This window comes from Acomys minous (genome assembly GCF_964271855.1).
Source record: "Acomys minous genome assembly, chromosome: 7".
NCBI classification, from domain to species: Eukaryota; Metazoa; Chordata; class Mammalia; order Rodentia; family Muridae; genus Acomys; species Acomys minous.
The window spans coordinates 109,287,077-109,308,793 of record NC_140488.1 but is presented as its reverse complement, the minus strand read 5'-3'; the positions used below and the strand labels follow the sequence as shown (position 1 = coordinate 109,308,793).

The following is a 21,717-nucleotide window of genomic DNA, read 5'->3' as shown; positions in this document are numbered from 1 at the left end:
TGGGGTCAACAAACTTCAGGGACAATATGAAAGTGTTAGTTGATGAAGAAGCCTCTTTCTAACTTTAGCTTTTTTTTTTTCATTTGCCTGTTTGTTTTTGTTTTTTATGTCTACTGGTACTTTGTAGATCTAGGCTTAATATAACAACCCTCCACCTTGCTTATATATAATAAATATCCTTACATGTAGAAAAGTATTCACAAGAAAAATTAGTAGCCTATATTTCATAGAACCTAGAATTAAGGGTAGATGTTAAAAACTACACACATTTGAGCAGAAAAGTAGACACTGGGGCTTTCTTTATCTTTTCCAGCACAGTGTTACAGAGACACATGAGCACACGCCCTCTAACCTTCTGTTGTTCCATATATCCATCTGGGCCACACTTGGAACTGACAGATGTCTGAGCTTGGATTTGTGTGTATTGCTGGCCCAGCTGTGACTGGCAGACTAATACTGGCACTCTGCTTCCTGAACGTATCTGTTATGGTGTTTATCTCTTCTTCTTGAGCTCCTCTTTGCTGTCCTATCATGACTACTGGATTCATACGGAACTTGTGTTTCTTCATTTTTCCATTTGGTTTGTCTTAATATTGGACCCTGCTTCCACATATGCCTCTACTAGTGCATGTAGACTCTTGGCTTTTTTCTATTATGACCACCCACTGTGATAGACTCTGAATCTGGGCACCAGTCCATGCATTTTCCTGTGATTACAATACTTTTTAATCTTTCCTTTGTCTTTCTCTACCAGGCCAGATGGATCCAGAGTGAGAGAAAGTGTTGTTTATAGCTACCCATAAGAAACAGAAATTTCTTTAGAATTTAGAACCTAAGGTCTGGTTCATGTTTTACCTAGGCATTTTCAGAGACATCTCAAATCTTACCTGACAGTGCTAGTGTTCATTAACCACACTCTCATATTTAGCCAAACTTGGAGATCCTAATAAAAAACAACACCTAGCCCTTGTTAGCAGAGCAATAAATATGCCAAAGTGATTTGCTGAGTTGATGACAAAGTCCATTTAAGACAATGTCTAAGCAGACTGTTCAAATGTACAATTTTTTTTGTGGAAGTCTAGATGCAAATTGTAGTTTTACTGGATTATTTCAACTTTAGGTATAGCCCCAGAAACAGCAGACAATGAACAGAGTAAGACTAGGTTACTTTGTTTTTATAGTAAAAAAAAATAAAGAAGAAGAAGAAGAAGAAGAAGAAGAAGAAGAAGAAGAAGAAGAAGAAGAAGAAGAAGAAGAAGAAGAAGAAGAAACTGATAACATTCAAATCCTAACTTTCTAAAGACACATGCAAGTTTCGAAATATAAAAGTACTCCATTTAGTTATGTTTTTCCTCTTGGTTTGTTTGTAATTTTGATACAAAATGAGCTGGTCTCATTCTGTAGGCCAGGCTTGCTTAGCCTTGAACTTTTAACATTATTCCTGGCTCAACCTTCTTGCCTATAGTTAATCCTAAATCAATGAGGTTCTAGTAAATATTATATGAGTCCCTATCATAGTAAATAATCATTTACCTTTAATGTTTCATTGAATTCTGGATTGGTACCTGTCCTGATTTTGGTCTTGCGCTTATTGTTTCGAGACTTGTCTGGAAGAAGGTATGACTTGACATAACTATAAATAACAAAGGATAAAAATCATTACTTGCAAACATACTTTACTAGACATATTCCAGAACTTCTGTGAGAAAAGGGAATGGGTAAGTGGATAAAAGAGAATGAAGAGACTTCAGTCTGAACAATAGGGTATCATAAATAGAACTCAAAAAAGCATTGATGTATATTGGTAGAGAACAGGCTTTGGCATCAAGGAAATTGGTTTGGGGCCATCCACGTATCAGTGCTCTTGATAGCCTTGGGTTTTAACTTTTTCATGTTTGTTTCCTCAAGTGTAGAAAGTGGGATAGTAACAACACCTAACCCATGAAACATATATGAATAGCTGTCATATTGTACTACTGCATACACGGAGCCTTCTAACATTTTTTTCTGTGATATACCTCTCTCCATTATTAGTCCTATCTTCTGATGTCAGAACATAGGACCAACTGGAGTAAATGAATGGAAACTGACAACTTTATAGTTCAAACCAATACCTTGGCTTGTGATAGCTAGCTATTTTAGAGGTCTCTTGGGATAGGGACATCAGAGTAGACAAAGACACGCACAAGATTGAAGCATATTACATCAGAGTTCTGAAGCATATCTTCTAGGGTTTTAGATGGTTCCTTTCTGTGCTGGCAAAAAAAATATTTCTATTTGTCATTTAGCCATTTAAAATCTAGAGAATAGGAAATGAGCAAAAAGTCCCAGCACTAGGTAAGCAGCTCTTTGTAATTGATAGTTGTTGGGAGAGGGACAATGGCTTTCTTCAATGGAGTGACACTGGGTATTATCAAGCATATTTCAAGGCAGGCTTTATGCTCAGGAGTAGTTGACCAACATAAAATGGACTCCATGTCCCATATGTATGTGTGTGTGTGTGTTTGTTTGTTTTTGTTTTGTTGTTGTTGTTGTTGTGGTGGTGGTGGTTATTGTTGTTTTAGAGAAATACAAAGAACATGAAGTTCATATGGGTGAATCTCAGAGATTTAGGACAGGAAAGAATATGCTCAAAATATATTGCATGAAAACTCTTGTAAACAGTCAGCACCATCCTCTTAGACATCCTGTTTTATCCCAATATGTCTTTCCATGAGGGGCTTCTGTGCAAGCTAAAAGCTCGTTAATCCTGAATCATATAATGGCCTCTTTCAAACCAGATAACCAAGGATACAACCATCTTTCTCATACTTCAAAATACTTTATCATACTTTAAAAATACAGTATGGGAAGGAAGTCACAAGTAGCTTTATGAGAAGGTTTTTCTTTTCTTTTCTTTTTTACTATTTTTACACATACATTTATATTATTACACATATATACAAAAAACTACCTACATAAGAAGAACCACGAAGCCATCAGGAATTAGATAAGTGTTACGTCCATGGTCTTTTGGCTATTTGTATTTGACAGCCTTGAAGCAAACATCTTTCCTATCTTGGTGCATCTAAAATTCGGAATTTAAATCACTATCTGTCATATTTCATCATTATGAACCTAAAACATCTATTTAGACCTAAAAATATATGGAAGGGAGTCCTTAACCTCTTCTGAAAAGGAAATGTGCATTCAGACAGAGAAGACAGTGTTAGAGACAATAGAGAAACATCCTATGTGCTTACGCATCTGTCCTCTGTTTCTTTTCATCTCCTATGGCCAGGTTTCTGCAATTCTTGACAAAAATGGAGAGCCCACCAGTTTTGTAGCAGTAACTGATGTGAAGAAGAATTTCACCAGTGACCTTCACGTTTCCATAGTCTCCTGTTTCACTGTAAACACTCATCACGCTGTTAAGACTGGTCTGCAATAGAGAAGATGAAAGAAGTGGCCCGGTGCTATTCTAAGGCTCTAGTCACAAATTCACCCCCTTTAGTCAATTCTCATTGCTGTTCTATGTAACTAGCAGAGGGGTTAAAGGTGAGGGAAGAAGGCAAGTCACTAACTTTTCTTGTTTTGTTGGTAGTACATAAAATTCTAATCTAGGATGAACACCCCAATTAGTTCCATTACTAAGGGGATCAGGAAGCTTGCTGAAAGAGGAAACATCTCCTTTGGGCTAGCTGAAATCCTTTATCATGTCTTTTAATTAAGACATTCATTTAGTGATTTCTAATATAATTTTGCTTCTTCAGCCCTGTCACAATCTGCTGTTTCCTGTTAGACTCTAGTGCAACCTAATTAAATATCTAGAATTTAGCATGATCAGGAGAAAGAAACGCACACTCTATATTATGAGCTAGCAGAAGAAATATTAAAGTGTCTTTCTCTGCTCTAACATGGTGAATGCCATCAGTTCTGGGGGAACCACAGCTGCAACCTTAACAAAGGTATGGCAGGACGTCCTATACTCACAAGGCTGTCAGTTTCTTAGCTTAGTAGCTGTGTGTCTAAATAAGTAGTCCAAGACCCATGGTTTTGAAATGCCGTGGAATAGTAATGACCAAAATATAGCACCAAAATAAATAAATAAATAAATCATACAAAAATTCTATGAGAATGAATAAATGTTTTTGCCAAGATGTTTGTAACATGAAATATGCTTTAAATCAATGTAGCATTATTATTCAATACAGTAACATGATGGACACAAAAGACCAGTAACATTCATGAATGACACAGCAGTTTCATAACCTCTCTTTACCACTGAGAAACAAGGACTTATAGCAGTACACAGAGCTTAGAGTTGTCATTTGTTCATAGAGATAGATATATAGACATGAAAACTATACATGAAGCATCTATCCATCATATATCATGTGTGGGCATATGAATGTTTCTATTTATCTTACTATATGTCTACCTACCCATCTATGATTGGCTCTTGTGTTTCAAATAGGATTATTTCGTCAAGGAACAAGAGATATCTGACTTAGCTCATATTCTCTTTTACGCTGAAATCAAAGGTAAAAATAAACCAAGAATTCTAAAATCGCACACAAACTATTTCTTAAAGAGAGCCAATAAAGCTCTTCCCCACTTTTTCTTCTAACCAGTTTAGCATCTCTGGTTTTATGTCGAGATCTTTCATCCACTTGGAATTGAGTTTTGTGCATGGTGACAAATATGGGTCTAATTGCATTTTTTTTACACGTAGACATCCAGTTAGACCAGCACCATTTGTTGAACATACTATCCTTTTTCCATTGAATGGATTTGGCTTCTTTGTCAAAAATAAAGTGACCATATGTGTGTGGATTCATTTCTGGGTCTTCAATTCGATTCCACTGATCGACTAGCCTATTGCTGTGCCAGTACCATGCTGTTTTAATTACTGTTGTTTTATAGCACAGCTTGAAATCAGGTATGGAGATTCCTCTATAGGACCTTTTATTGTACAAGATTGTTTTAGCTATTCTGGGTTTTTTGGTTTTCCATATAAAGTTGAGAACTGAACTTTCAATATCTTTAAAAAATTGTGTAGGTATTTTGATAGGGATTGCATTGAATCTGTAAACTGCTTTTGGTAAGATGGCCATTTTTACTACATTAATTTTCCTGACCGACAAGCAAGGAAGATCATTCCATCTTCCTATGTCATCTTCAATCTCTTTCTTCAGAGATTTGGATTTTTTTCAAACAAGTTCTTCACTTGCTTGTTTAGAGTAACTCCTATATATTTTAAATTGCTTGTGGGTATCATGAAGGGTATAGTTTTCCTAATTTCTTCCTCTGAATGATTGTCACTTGTATATAGGAAAGCTACTAACTTTTTTAAAGTTAATTTTGTATCCAGCCAATTTGCTGAAGGTGTTTATCATCAGTAGGAGTTCTCTGGTGGAATTTTGAGGGTCACTTATGTACACTATCATGTCATCTGCAAATAGGGATAATTTGACTTCCTTCTTTCCCATTTGGATCCCCTTGATCTCCTTGTGTTGTCTTATTGCTCTGGCTAAAACTTCCATTACTATATTGAAGAGATACGGAGAGAGTGGGCATCCTTGCCTTGTTCCCAATTTTAGAGGAATTTCCTTGAGTATCTCACCATTTAATTTGATTTTGGCTATTAGCTTTCTGTATATAGCCTTTATTATGTTGAGGTATGTGCCTGGTATCCCTGATCTCTCCAAAACCTTAAATATGAATAGGTGTTGGTTTTTATCAAATGCTTTCTCTGCATCTAAGAAAATGATCATGTGATTTTTTTATTTTTATTTTGTTTATATGGTGGGTTACATTAATGGATTTCCATATATTAAACCATCCCTGCATGCCTGGAATGAAGCCTACCTGGTCATAGGAGGATCCACAGAGTCCTAGAAACCTACAAGAAGAACATTATGACGGGCAGATCTGGGCCCAGGGATCCTGTTCAAACTATGGCACCAGCTAAGGACAGTCCATGCAGTAAAGTTCGAACCCCTACCCAGACCTAGCCAATTGACAGGACATTCTCCACAGTTGAGTGGAGAGTGGGGACTGACTTTCACACGAACTCTGGTGCCACATATTTGACCATGTCCCTGGATGAGGGGGAGGCCTGGTGGCACTCAGAGGAGGGGTAGCAGGCTACCAAGAAGAGATTTAATACCCTATGAACATATACAGGGGGAGGAGGTCCCCCTCAGTCACAGTCATAGGGGAGGAGAGTAAGGGGAAAGCAGGAGGGAAGGAGGAATGGGAGGATACAAGCGATGGGATAACAATTTAGATGTAATATGAATAAATTAATAAAATATATTTTTTAAAAAGAGAGGCAAAAGAAACTGAATTTGTCTTTCCCACTTTTAAAATAATGCAGCATAATTTTAAAACTTCAACTACATAATAATCACCTGGGTACCATTTTGACATGAAGATTAAGTCTGACATTTTAATTTTTCCACAAACAGCTATGCCTTAAAGAGCCAAATAATGTGTGCTTGAATTCCAGGGTACTACTGTAAACTCATGGGCATATCAAAGAAGATTTGAAAGGGAAACACAGCTACAATGGCGCCCATCAGTCACCATATAGGGTAGGCAAAAGTACTAACTATATGTTTGTAGTGTTATTATCAATATTATACTTTATTTTTCTAATGAATTCCTATTTGTGGTATTCTGAGCTTTTGATAATTTCTTCAATCTAAAGCAAATTTCATTAAAATCGATATAGAATTCAGTCATGGTGGTACACGTCCATCATCTCAGAGCTTAGGAGATGGAGGCAGAAGGATGTTGAGTTTGTCAATAAAATGAAACAAGACAAACGTGTAGAAAAAAAACATTGCTGTGGAATGGCAAGTGAACATGATAGCTGTTGAGATTCTAAGATCTGACAAACTATATAATTTGTTGGGTACACTCATCCTATTAGTAGTGATTAATGGAACAACTGAAGAACAGAATAAAACATGGACCTGAATTATTTTTTTCAAATAGCTATTAAATTCAGAGGATCTGTGTGCTTATTAAGTTTTTTTTAGGGGGGGGGGAAACCAGTCCTTATTTTTCACCCTGGAGTTACATGAGAGAATAACTGAAATTCCAAGAGCTCCATAAATTGAGAACGTTTGGGGTCCAAGGTTTTACAGTAGTGTTGCTACATGGACCCATGCTTCAAGTATTAAGAACATCATGAGTTAGCTTCAATTATATTACACAAGAAGAAACTCTGGTTCACAAATTTTTTAGAAATACCCAGTTTCTAGTTAAAGTCCTATGGGCCATATTTCACTGCCCCATGATATAGCTGAGGGATGAGCAATTCCCTATAAGTAGAATAAAATTTAAGAAGTCATAAAATGTGAGACTTAGAATTTAAGATAATTATGACAATTTTACTACTAATAACCTCTTTTTCGTCATCAAGATACATCTGTGACTTAAAATGAAGATATTTACTGCAAAGCTCATGTTATTGATGAACCATTGTGGGGCATGTCTTTTGCTTGGCACTCAGATTCTTACATTTAGTAAACTGGAGTCCTGTAGATGTGCCAACTCAAGAATCCCTTCCAAAGGGAGTATCTAGCTGTGTACAAGTCAGAAGACAGGTGGGAGTGCTCATCCAAACCATATTTCCCAAACCATGGATATTGTGAAGTATGGTTGGAAAGAGGGTAACAGCAAAGGTGAAAACTCACGGTGTCTGAATCGGCATCAGGCACATTTAGATAGCTCCTCTTCCTATGAGATCCTGCTGGGGAGTTCTTTAAGGATGCCATACAATGACCAAAAGAAAAAGGAAATTAGAGCATGGAAATCAGAGAATCAAAGACATGCACAGGTATGGAGGTAGATACAACAGCAAATCGGTGGCTAAAGGCTTGCTCCCAAGGGAGATCTTCAACTCAAGGTAAGAACAGAATTTTCCCAGAAGACAATGGGAAGCTCTGGACAGTTTGTTTTGTTTGGTTTTGTTTGAGTGGGAAAGAAAGCAGAGTAGTGGTGTCTTGTAGGAATACAGTTGCCAGTAGTGTGGAGAGCAGGTGGGGAGTTGAGAGAATGGTGTGAGGGAAACTTATCAACAGAACTGGAATGATTTATATACTTGGGATGACTGAGAATAAAAGTAGAAAATGAAGAAATTTAAGAATTTCTTCAGGTACATATGAAACAATTGAGTATGCTTATGGGAGTACCCAATAACTCCTGACCCGTCAGTTGTCAATTGTCGTATCATAGTAATTAGCCTATCTGTATCTCTCACCATTTAATTCTTTGTGTTGGGAGTCACCACACTCCTCTTAGCCGTTCTTTAGAAAATGGGAATGCAGAGTTCAAAAGCTGTGCAAGGATCATGGAAGAAGAAGGATTCAGGAAACAAAATAGAGTGTAAGATGGTGTGAGGGCATGGGGCAAGCAGGAACCTACAGTAGCTTAGGACATACGCTCATACCTTACCACTTCTTTTGAAACTGCACAGGAAATGAACAAGAGAAAGCAACTTTCTGTGAGTATGCTTACAGTTGACAGGCCACTTGCCAGACTGTGGTTATTTGTAGAAAAGCCAGAGGACACTAAGTCATCAGCACCATCTTCCGTCTCTTCTAAGGAGTTCTAGGAAAGGATGCGAAAGTCAATGGCTTTGCTTATTTTTATCCTAGGATGATTTCTCTTATATAAGAAAGATTTATTTCACAAATACTTGGACAATCAAAGAAAAACAGAGGCATCAACTCTCTTTAGGTTTAGGGTTTTTACTTCCAGTAAGTCTTAATTACAAAATATAAGGAGTTTATAGGGTCTGGGCATTGTGGATAGGGTCTTTTTCCCACAATGTTTGCTTGATGGAAAGAGCTTTGGAATCACACAGACATGGGTTCAAGTTCTACCTCCCTGATTTCTAAGGTGATCACCTTGGACAACATGTATTTTTAGATGAACATCATACACACTTTTATTTTTGCCTCTTTATTTTGCTTCTTTTATCTTAGTTTTATTAGTACAACTTTGCCAATTTATATAAGGACATTTGCTTCTTGAATCTTTTGAAACCATTTCAAGAGTTCTTTCTTTTCGTAAGTCTTGGAGGTCATGTTATCTTTAAATAGGATTTTTTTAAAGTCCTAAGTTTAAAATAGTTGGCTTTCAATACTTTGAAAAGATTACTGATTTCATCTTGTACTCAGTATTACTATAGAAAGCTGATATTAATTTGATTCTTGTTTATTTGTATAAAACAAGATTTATTTCTATATGTTTTACATTTTTTTCTCTTGTATTTGACATGCTTTGACTTTAATGTTTCTAGGTGTGACTTACTATTTATCTCTCATCTTGGATACTTTCAAAGTAGATATTTCCTTAAAGTATGGCAAAAACATGCTTATTTTGCAACAGCTAGTGTCTTTTCTTATGTTTCCTATTTCTGAGTGTGTGATTGTGGAGCAGTTGCAACACAAACTTCTAGTTATCACGATTCCTTATTTTCTTTTTTCTTCATTTATTTATTTGTTCATTTTAAATCCCAATTGCAACCCCACTCCCTCCTCTCCTCCCAGTCCCACCCTCCCACCCACTTCCCCCATCCTCCTTTCCCCCATGCCCTAACTCTGGGTACCAATCCACCCTGGCACATCAAGTTGCATCAGGACTAAGTGCCTTCTCTTTCACTGAGGCAAGGCAAGGCAGGCCAGCTAGGGAAATGGGATCCAGAGGGAAACAATAGACTCTAACTCAAAGACAGCCCCTGCTCCAATTATTAGGGGACCCACTTGTAGACCAAGCAGCCCATGAGTTTCATATGTGTAGGGGGCCTAGAATCAGCTCATGTATGTTCCTGGGTTGGTGGTTCAGTCTCTGTGAGGGCCCATGGTCCTTGGTTAGTTGACTCTATTGGTCTTCTTAAGGAGTTCTTGTCTCCTTTGAGTTCCTCTGTCCTTCCCCCAACTCTTCCACAAGACTTCCTGAGCTCTGCCTAATATTTGGCTGTGGGTCTCTACATCTGGTTCAATCCACTGCTATATGGAGCCTCTCAGAGAACAGTTACGCTGGTTCCTGTTTACAACCAGCTATGCGAAAGGGATCCAAATGCAGGCAACAGAGCCAGAAACATCCCCGACTCCCATTGTTAGTGGACCTACATGATGACCACACTGCACATCTGCTACAAATGTGTAGAGGGTCTAGGTCTGGCCCATGCATGCTTTTTGGTTGTTGGTTCAGTCTCTGTGAGCCCCCATGGGCCCAGGTTGGTTTACTTTGTAGGTCTTCTTGTGGTGTCTTTGACCCCTCCAGAGGGGAACAGAGTGAGGGAGCAATGAGCAGGCATGGGGGCGGTGAGACGGCTGGGAGAGAGAAGGGAAGTTGGTGTTGGGGCATCCCAGAAGCAAGCTGGAGACCTGGGATAGAGGAGGCTCCTGGGAAGACATTGAGGTTACCCTAGCTGAGACTATTTTCTTAAAAAAAAAAAACCAGCATCCAGGTGATAGGGGGCTTGTTTAGAAATGTATTCATACATTCAGAAAGGTAGGAAGGCTAATACCATGAACTCATAGTTCATTCAGCTTTAAAGTCTTTTACACACAAGAGTGACTAATTCAAGATGTAAGCTTTTTTGGGTTTTTTGTTTGTTTGTTTGTTTTGTTTGTTTATTTGTTTGTTTTTTGGTTTTTCGAGACAGAGTTCTCTGGCTGTCCTGGACTTGCTTTATAGACCAGGCTTGCCTAGAACTCACATAAATCCACTTGCCTCTGCCTCCCTGAGTGCTGGGATTACAGGTGTGTGCTACCATAGCCACCCTGTTTGGTTTTGACTTTGATGAAATTCACTTTTTTTTTTTTTTTTTTTTTTTAGTTTTTCCTAAGTGCATCAAGCATTAAAATTATGGTGTTCTATTTAAAAAACACTGAACAAAGTATGTAAAGAATTTCTCCCAGGTTTCCCTTCAGAATTATACAACATTAGTTCTTACATTTGGATGACTAATTTTGAATTAATTTGCATTTTTGTACATGATATATTTGATAAGAATCGGAGCCTTTGTGCTTGGTTTTTGGCATAAAGGTATCCTATTGGCCCAGTATAATTCATTGAGATTTTCCTTTCCTCAATCACAAGTGACTATATGATTATATGCATTTGTGTGACTCTAACTGAAAGAGTTGATTTTTAGAATCTCAATTCTATTCCATTTATTTCCTATGCTTATGCCAATGACTTCATCATTGAAGTTACTTAAAAACTAGTAGTGTAAGTCTTCCAACTTTGTTCTGGGCCCCTGGAATGTTCTTATGAACTTCAGAATTCTCAACTTTTTTTCTACAAAATATTCTAGTTGAATTTGATTGGCATTGAATTTTGATTGGTATTGAATTTTGATTGGTATTAACCTGGAAGAAGTTTTCATCTTAACAATATGAAATTTTCTAGACTATAAATAAAGTATTCTCCATTTATTCAGGCTTCTAACTTAGCTCAATAAAAATTTAAGACACAAAGTACACTTATACTTTTGAAAATACATTTATTTCCTAACTTTTTCAATTATTTTTTATGTTATCAATAAGATTACATTCTCAACTTGATTTTCCAGCTGTTTGCTGATAGTATATAAATACAATTGGATTTTATATGTTAATTTTATGTCTTGAGACTTTGATAAATTGGCTGAAGTCATATTATATTTTTTAATAATTTAGAATTTTCTACATATAGGATTACATCATCTGAAAAATACATGCACTGCAAGTGTTTTTTTTTTCCCCGTACTGAGAACCTTCCTTTCCTTTTCCACTCTTTTGTTTCTCTCCTTTGCATAGTGGCTCTCATTTCCTGTGTAATGCTGAATGAAAGAACTGTGCTTTGCTTACTGCACTTTGACCTAATTTACTCATTTGTGCCATTAGGTACCATGTTAATTGTACTATAGATGCCCTTCATTAGGCTGAGGGAATTCTCCTTCTTTCTTTTTTTTTTTTAATTTCATTTTCTTATTAATTAAATCTCTTTGAAGCTGGATTGCAGGTACCTCCCTCCTCTCCTTTCTAGGTTGTAGAGATGTTAATACATACATATATGAGATTTTGTCAAATAATTTATCTCCTTCTACTGAAGCGTTATGCCCTTCTTTTCAGTACTATGTTCATTTATTTTTAAGCTTCATATTTTATTTTTCTTTATATATATATATATATATATATATATATATATATATATATATATATATATATGCCCATGGAGGCCAGAAGAGGGCATCAGTTCCCCCTGGAACTAGAGTTTTAAGTTCTTGTGAGCCAACTGGTGTTGGGAACAAATTCAAGTCCTCTCTAAGAGCAGCAAGCACTCTTAAATCCCACTTAGTAGTAGTATGTGATTTTTTTTGTTACATAATGGAGTTTTAACGATACTGTATTAAGGACATTTGCACCTCTCTTCATTGTGTGTCCGGAGATATTGTTCTCTCTGTTCTTGTGATGCCTAGCTAGCTTTGTTAACCAGTGAAGTAATGGGTGTCACCAAAGGATGTGGAAATACTTCCTCATCAACTTTCTGTATGAGTTTGTAAACTGTATGATTTCTTCATCAAATATTTAATGGACCAAGCACAATGGCTCACACCTGTTACATTACTACCTGGGAAGCTAAGGCCAGAGTACTACATGCAAGATTAAGGCCAGCATGCGCTACATAGTACCAGGGTAGTCTGGGTTACAGAGTGATACCCTGTTTACAACAGCAATAACCTCAAATACTTGATTGAATTCATTAGTAAAGCCATCCTCACCTTGGATTTTCCCATGGGGGAATTTTAAGTATGACCTGAAGAGGCTTCCATATACAGTTTAAGTTTGGCCTAATGTTTTTCAATACATAATGTACTGCAACCTAACTTGATATATAAATAAATGTAATCTGGTATTATAACTGTAGTTCATTCTCAGAGAATCATGAGCAAAAAAATTTCAAAATCATAACCTAGACAGAGAAACTGCAATCTTCATCCTCAATTTCATTTTCAGTATTTCATTTCCTTTTTAAATGCCCATTGTTCTGGTTAGTTCTCATCAACCTGACACATGCTAGCACCATCTGGGAAGAGGGAACCTCAGATGAGAAAATGTCCCTATTATATTGGCCTGTGGGGCATTTCCTTGATTGAAATTAGTGTGGAAGGGCTCAGTTGACTATGGGCAGTGACACCCTTGGGCCTGGTGTATATAAGAGATCAGGCAGAGAAAGCCATTGGGGAACACTTCAGTAAGTAGATTATTCTATTGTCAGTTCTAGCCGATTGCATTACTAAATTATCCAGGGTTTTCTGAGTACACAAGTATTTCATATTTTTGTAATATTTAATACTTATAACATTTTTCTATTTTATCTTATGCATTTTTTCCAAACCTCCAGAACATCATTAACTAATAATAATGGCAACTAGAATCAATTACTAAGTTGTTTTTTCTTTTTTAAAGATTTATTTATTATGTATACAGTGTTGTGCCTGCATGTACTCCTGGTTAGAAGAAGAGGACACCAGATCTCATTATAGATGGTTTGTGAGCCACCATGCGGTTGCTGGGACTTGAACTCAGGACCTTTGGAAGAGCAGCCAGTGCTCTTAACCTCCGAGCTAGCTCTCCAGCACTCAATTCCTAAGTTGTAATGGAAATGGATTAGTAATATCAACATCTAAAGTGGCATATACTGTGACTTTTAAATATTTGATATTTGAAATCATATTTAAATGGCTTTCATCAGTTTTAAAATAGAATTTTATAGGCATGACTAAAATTTTATAAAAAGTTTTTTGTTTTTTAAAACAGTCTTTTATGTTTTTAAATATATTGTTGGAATGTAATGTTACTTCATTTCATATATATATTAATTATTCCAGTCATATCTAGAACAAAATATATTTTTCTTACTGTAACATTTTAATTCATTAACAAGTCATTTTATAATAACTTTTATGTATATATTCATAAACTAGTTTTACTTGTGGAGCTTTATTTATTTATTTATATTATTTGTTCAGATTTTTCTGATACAGGGTCTCTCTGTATAGGCATGGCTGCCCTGGACTCCTTTTATAGACCAGGCTGGCCTCGACTCACAGAGATCAGCTTGCCTCTGCCTCCCTGAATGCTGTGCTGGGATTACAGGTGTGCATTACCGTGCCCAGTTTGTTTTTTTAATTTTTTTAAATTATAGTGTTTTAGTTTCTTCTACATTTCACTGTGAAAACTACCAGAAAACCACAGTGTATATCTTCATTTTACTCTCAACTTATCACCTATAAGTGCAAGTGCTTGAAGGGCAAGATCGTGGCCCTCCTTCCCATGTGCTATTGAACTTTCTTCCACATCCAACTTACCAAGTCTTTGTCTAATGCCCCAGGGACAGATCTGCTTCTTATGCTTGAAGTGTCCTCTAAGTCTTCTGCAAACGACTCACTCAAATCTAACTCAGATCGACTCCGGTCTGGAGGGAGAAATATGGCATGCAGATGTGAATCAGCTAATTTTGTCATGGGTTGACATTTCCACTGCAAATAGTTCACTATCTCAGGTTTTACATGTACATACACCCACACAGAGAGAGAGGGGAGGGGGGATGAAGTATCACAGAAACAGCATCCGGGTTTACAAACGTCATGCTGTTTTACATTAATTAACATACTTACATTTTTATAGTATCTTGAAAAATGCCTTGGTGTGAAGACACATCTGAGTTCATTTGGCCTTTGATCACAGGGGGTTAAGTACTCTGCTATAAAATCCAAGGGTAGCTTTAAGCTGTTTAAAGATTTTTTTTACCCCTTCTTAAATATTAAAAAACACTCCTAGATTGGGTCCTTAAGCTTAATGAGAAAGATGACATCATTCTTGAAGAGAATTCACTGTGTTTTCACATTTGACATAAAATGAAGCCAACCAATCATAAATTTCCATTTTTAAATGCCATGACTTCCATTCATGCACAAGGGAATGGCTATAGAAAAACTAAGATTTTTATTTCATTAGTTACTAAAACATTCCTTTGTCAATGGACCATGTTGCTTTCCGGTTTTTATATATTAGTTAACAAATGATGTACTTCTCAACAATGCTGCAGACAGCTTACCAAGGCAGAGCCGTTTACTTCCACAGCATAGTTCTGTTCTAAAATCCTGCTGAGACAAATATAGTTGCTTATAGAGGAGAGAGACTGGAGTGAGCAATCAAACGCTAAAGTGTGAAATGGCAAATGCAGTGATGAGGAAGTGCTTAGCGGGCTGCCTGACAGAGGAAGTACTGAATGGAAGACATGCACTACAAGTTGACCTTACAGTGTTAGTTTCTAGGCTACATTAATTTTTTTCATTGAACTAGTGAAGCCCTTTACTATCTTTTTCTTTTAAAAATGATATCTATTTATTTAGTGGAGGTGCACATTCATGTATGCCATGACACAAGAGTGGAATTCTCAGGACAGCTTTTAGGAGTTGGTTGTCTCCTCTCACCATGTGGGCCCTAGGTTGTCAAGTTTGGCAGCAAGTGTCTACCCACCACATCATCTTACTGGCCTACATTTCTATTTTTGACAACATGCATTTTAGAGGGCTCTAGTCTTCAGTGCCACACATTTACGTGGCTACACCCACAAACACACAAAAACATGCACACACAAAGTATTTGGGAGCCTGAAGCTTAGGAGAGGCTTCCTTGAAATTCAGGTTAAAAGCCAGAATCTAGCCTTGGAATGCACGGAGATATTATCCTTAAGTAACACGTAATGGCTTAATGTTAACGGTTTAATTATTAATTTAGTTCAACAAATGGCATATAAACATTACAATAGTGATGCATTTCTCTGAAGAGTTTTATTAGTCATAGGTAATAAATTACAATATAAATAATATCCATATAAATAAGAAGATTTCGTACTAATATTTTTAATATGTGTGTTGGCTAGTTTTTTTAAAGCATCATGGAATCTTTTATTGAGATGATACTCACTTATCATATAAATATATATATATACATATATATATATAATAGTATAATCACATCTTTTCCCCTTTCCCTACTCCCTCGAAATCCTCCAATGTACACCCACACCCACCAGATTCATGGCTTTTTCTTTTTAACTGTTGTTACTTTACTGGGACGAGGGACCCTCAATTGAGAAAGTGCCTCCATCAGATTGGCCTGTACATAAGCCTGTGGGAGTATTTTCTTGATTGGCATTAATGTGGAAGAAAGCAGATCACTCTTAACAGCACCTCTCTTAATCAGGTGGTCCTAGAATGTATATGAACTCAGGTTGAGCAAGCCATGAAGAGCAAGCCAGTAAACCACATTCATCCATAGTCTGTGCTTTAGTTCCTGCTTTCCCTTCATGACAGACTATAAGCAACACAAGGAAATAAACCTTTTCTTCTCCAAATTGCTTTTGGTCATGGTGCTTATCACAGCAATAGAAACCACACTAGGGCAAGCTACTTCTAAATAATTCCAATTTAAAGTATGAAACAAATTGTCTGGGTATATGCAATGTCTAGCCAGTCTATAGATTGAACTGCCATTTCCTTGATCCACAGGTGACAGTTATTAACCTGTCATATTAAATGTTCCCTAACACTATTTGTATTTTCTATGTTTCTATACTGATAATCTGGTATCGCTTTGAACCTTACCAATGACTTATGTCAAGCTATACACTCAATAAGTAGATTTCTCATAAATGCAGTGGGCACAAGACATCACCAGGGACCACCTTTAGAAAATACTTATGCATTGGTCTATTATTCTAATGGATGATTGTTTTCTCAAGTATAAAACATCCACTCAATGCCATATGAAATAGGAAATTCAATTTGAATTAGTCTTTTTTAAAAAAGTACTTTGAGTACAGTACTCATATTGTAATGACCTACCTGAAGAGATGGAGGTACCAGACACTGCTATGGAAGGTGTACCGGATGTCTTTCTGCGGTGACTCTTTGTGAGCTCCTCAGAGGTGTTTTCAATGGCAGCCAAAGCCATGGAATTTCCAAAACCATGTTCCTTCCCACAAAGAAAAATTTAGGAAAGGAACATTATACTGGCTGATTTCTCTTAAAATCATTTCATATAAGTATACTTTAGTATATAGATACTTATGTGTATTATTTTGGAAGAAGAAATGAAATCACATTTGAAGCATCCTTATCAAAAATCTAAACTTCAAAAGTTACTATATGAAATTGAGTCCAAGAAGATTTTAATTCTATATGAAATATGTTTGAGGAGATCTGAGATGGCAGGGAGCAGTGTGGACTGTGTTTGGAAGCTCCAGTGAACAATTCAGGGAATTGCACATATTTCGGAGCCAGGAACACCAAGGTCCCCACACCACGGAAGCAGGAGTGTTCCACGGTTCGGAGGAACCAGGCTGCAGAGGACCGGTGTGCCTATGCACACGGGAGTAGGGCAGATTTTCTCAGGTCGGAACAGCAGCGGCAGAGGCAGCAGCAGCAGCAGCAGCAGCAGCAGCAGCGGCACCAGCGGCACCAGCGGCAGCAGCAGTGGTGGCTGAGGTTTGCAGCTCAGAGCCTTCCGGTGGAGGCGATTTGAGTGGTGGCCGGTGGGAGTTTCTGCGAGAGAGGGGACTCTGGACAGGATTGGGGTTGTGTGGTGCCTTGAGACCCAAACTGGACTTGGCAGACAGTTCAGCCCCAGAGTCCTGGGTTTGCTCAGTGCGCTGTGCTGTGGAGATGCTGGCTCAGCCCAGCAAGTAATTCTGCCCGAGGCACCAGCTCAGCTCAGCTCAACCAAAGCTCCCCTGCTGTGATGTAGGTTGGGCCAAGCGCTCAGTTCCACCCTAGGCACCAGCTCAGCACAGCAGCAGTTCTTCGGCTGTGATGCAGCCTGGGGGGAGCGATCAATTCCACCCTAGGCGATACCTCAGTGCAGCTGCAGTTCTCCTGCTGTGGCAGACAGTTCAGGCCCTGAGAATATAGTTGAGCTCGACGTGTGGTTCGGGATCAGTGTCCCTGGCTGGATTTGGCAGGGGACCCGGAAGGCTGTGGATACCTTGGCCTGACCCAATGTTCATTCAGAGACCGAGAACAATTGCAGGACCCACAGCAAAGGGGAGCTGAGGATCACTGGCTGTGAGAGCCTAAAACCACAGGGCTAACCTCCTGCCATCCACACCAGTAAAGCATCAGAGCTTCCAGCCTACAGAAATCATGAGAAAACAAGTGAATCTATCATCAGACTCCCTCCATCCAACTCTGGAAGTTACCCAACAAAAACAGAGAAGGCAAGATGTCTAAAGGACAGTGTAAAAGCATACGCAAAAAACCCCGAAACAACATGGCATCTCCAGTTTCCAGCTATCCCAAAAAAACAACCCAGAGAACTCAAATACAACGGAAACACAAGAAAATGACCTCAAATCCTTGGTAATGAGGATGATAATGGAGGAAACAAATAAAATTCGTATTCAAATGCAGGAAGACACAGCCAAACAGGTGAGAAACATAAAAGAAGCACATAGAGTGGAACTGGAAATTTTTCAGGAAAATGCAAACAACCAGATGAAAGAAATAAAAAAAATCTGTTCAAGATCTGAAGATGAAAATGAATTCAATGATAAACACACAGACAGAAGAAAAACGAGAATGTGAGACATCAGAGAAGAAAGCGAATGAAACAGAGGTGAGCTTTTCTAACAGAATCCAAGAGATAGAAGAACGAATCTCAGGGCTAGAAGATACAATCACAGATCTTAAAGCAACCATTAAAGAAAATGCCAAATCTGGAAAACTCTTGACACAAAACATCCAAGAAATTAAGGACACTATGAAAAGAGGAAATCTGAGGATAATAGGCATTGAAGAAAGAGAAGATATCAGACTCCAAGGCCCAGAAAATATTCTCAACAAAATCATAGAAGAAAATTTCCCAAATCTAAAGAAAAAGATGCCTATAAACATACAAGAGGCACACAGAACACCAAATAGAATTGACCAGAAAAGAAAAACTGCCCGTCACATAATAATCAAAACACAAAACATACACAACAAAGAAAAAATATTAAAAGCTGCAAGGGAAAAGGGCCAAATAACATTTAATGGCAAACCTATCAGAATTACACCCGACTTCTCAGCAGAGACCATCAAAGCCAGAAGGGCCTAGAAAGAGATCCTGCAAACCCTAAGAGACCACAGATGCTAGGCCAGACTACTTTACCCAGCAAAACTATCAATAACCATTGATGGAGAAAACAAAATATTCCATGACAAAACCAAATTCAAACAGTACCTATCCACAAATCCAGCTTTACATAAGGTACTAGAAGGAAAATTCCATCCCAAAGAGTCAAGCTACAACCAAAACCACTCAGGAAATAGATAACTATACCATGGCAAAACCACAACTACACAAAGGCTCGACGGGAACCAACATCAAAATTAAGACTCTTAACAGTAACTGGTCATTAATATCACTCAACATCAATGGACTCAATTCTCCAATAAAAAGACACAGACTAACTGAATGGGTGCATAAACAGGATCCAACATTCTTCTGCATTCAAGAAACACATCTCACCCATAACGATAGGCATTATCTCAGGAAAAAAGGTTGGAAAAAAATATTCCACGCAAATGGTCACAGGAAGCAAGCAGGCGTAGCCATTTTAATATCGAACAAAATATACTTTCAACCAAAATTAGTCAAAAGGGATGAGGATGGGCACTTTATACTCATCAAAGGTAAAGTCAACCAAGATGACATCACAATTCTGAACATCTATGCTTCCAATCTAAGGGCACCCACATTTGTAAAAGATCTGCTAAAAAGGCTTAAACCACACATCGATCCCCATACAATAATAGTGGGAGACTTCAACACCCCACTCTCACTGAAGGATAAGTCATTGAAACAGAAACTAAGCCGAGAAATAACATCATTAACCAATGCCATGGGTCAAATGGATCTAACAGATATCTATAGAACCTTGCACCCAAACAAGAAAGAATATACCTTCTTCTCTGCACCCCATGGAACCTTCTCCAAAATTGATCACATCATAGGTCACAAAGCAAGCCTCAACAGATACAAGTATCCTATCAGATCACCATGGGCTTAGGCTGCAATTCAACAACAACAGAAATAACAAAAAGTCTACACGTACAGGGAAACTAAATAACTCTCTGCTAAATGACACCTGGGTCAGGGAAGGAATAAAGAAAGAAATCAACAGTTTCTGAAATTCAATGAAAATGAAGGAACAACATACCCAAATTTGTGGGATACATTGAAAGCAGTGCTAAGAGGAAAATTCATAGCACTAAGTGCCTTTAAAAAGAAATTGGAAACATTGCACATAAGCATCTTAACGACACAACTGGAAGTCCTAGAAAAAAATAAGCAGAAACACCCAAAAGGAGTAGACGTCTGGAAATAATCATACTCAGGGGTGAAATTAACAAATTAGAAACTAAGAAAACAGTCCAAAGAATCAAAAAAACCAAGAGCTGGTTCTTTGAGAAAATCAACAAGATAGACAGACCGTTAGCCAAACTAACTAAAAGGCAGAGAGACAGTATTGAAATCAACAAAATCAGAAATGAAAAGGGAGACATAGCAACAGACACTGAAGAAATACAAAGAATCATAAGATCCTACTTTGAAGGCATATATGCCACAAAATTTGAAAATCTAAGGGAAATGGACGATTTTCTTGATCAATTTCACTTGCCTAAGTTGAGTGAAGAACAGATAAACAAGCTAAATAGTCCCATTTCTCCTACAGAAATTGAAGCAATCATTGATAGTCTCCCAACCAAAAAAAAGCCCAGGGCCAGATGGTCTCAGTGCGGAATTATACCAGACCTTCAAGGGCAAGCTAATACCGATACTCTTCAAGCTACTCCAAAAGATAGAAAGGGATGGAACATTACCAAATTCATTCTATGAGGCCATAGTCTCATTGATACCTAAACCTCACAAAGACTCAACAAAGAAAGAGAATTTCAGACCAATTTCTCTAATGAAAATCGATGCAAAAATACTAAATAAAATACTTGCAAAACGAATACAAGAACACATCAAAGATATCATTCATCATGACCAAGTAGGCTTCATTCCAGGCATGCAGGGATGGTTTAATATACGGAAACCCATCAATGTAATCCACCATATAGACAAACTGAAAATAAAAAACCATATGATCATCTCTTTAGATGCAGAGAAAGCATTTGATAAAATCCAACACCGATTCATGTTTAAAGTTTTAGAGAGAGCGAGGATACAAGACACTTTCCTCAACATAATAAAGGCTATATACAGAAAGCCAATAGCCAAAATCAAAGTAAAAGGAAATTCCTCTAAAATTGGGAACAAGGCAAGGATGCCCACTCTCTCCATATCTCTTCAGTATAGTAGTGGAAGTTTTAGCCAGAGCAACAAGACAACAAAAGGAGATCAAGGGGATCCAAATGGGAAAGAAGGAAGTCAAATTATCCCTATTTGCAGATGACATGATAGTGTACATAAGTGACCCTCAAAATTCCACCAGAGAACTCCTACAGCTGATAAACACCTTCAGCAAATTGCCTGGATACAAAATTAACTCAAAAAAGTCTGTAGCCTTCCTATACACAAATGACAAGCTTGCAGAGGAAGAAATTAGGAAAGCCACACCCTTCACATTAGCCACAAGCAATATAAAATATTTAGGAGTTACTCTAACGAA

At 37.6% G+C, this 21,717-nt stretch overlaps 1 protein-coding gene across 6 annotated transcripts in view; it reads right to left on the bottom strand.

Moving 5' to 3' along the window:
• Nucleotides 1–21,717, bottom strand: part of SYTL5 (synaptotagmin like 5) — a 253,795-nt gene that overhangs the window by 54,250 nt on the left and 177,828 nt on the right. For all 6 annotated transcript variants that reach the window (XM_084790778.1, XM_084790780.1, XM_084790775.1 and 3 more), the window contains 6 exons: nucleotides 16,907–17,036; nucleotides 14,363–14,469; nucleotides 8,512–8,604; nucleotides 7,689–7,754; nucleotides 3,243–3,421; nucleotides 1,534–1,633 (listed from right to left, as the gene is read on the bottom strand). In XM_084790778.1, coding sequence (XP_084646904.1) covers nucleotides 1,534–1,633; nucleotides 3,243–3,421; nucleotides 7,689–7,754; nucleotides 8,512–8,604; nucleotides 14,363–14,469; nucleotides 16,907–17,036 — 675 coding nt within the window. The remainder of the gene's footprint in view (nucleotides 1–1,533; nucleotides 1,634–3,242; nucleotides 3,422–7,688; nucleotides 7,755–8,511; nucleotides 8,605–14,362; nucleotides 14,470–16,906; nucleotides 17,037–21,717) is intronic.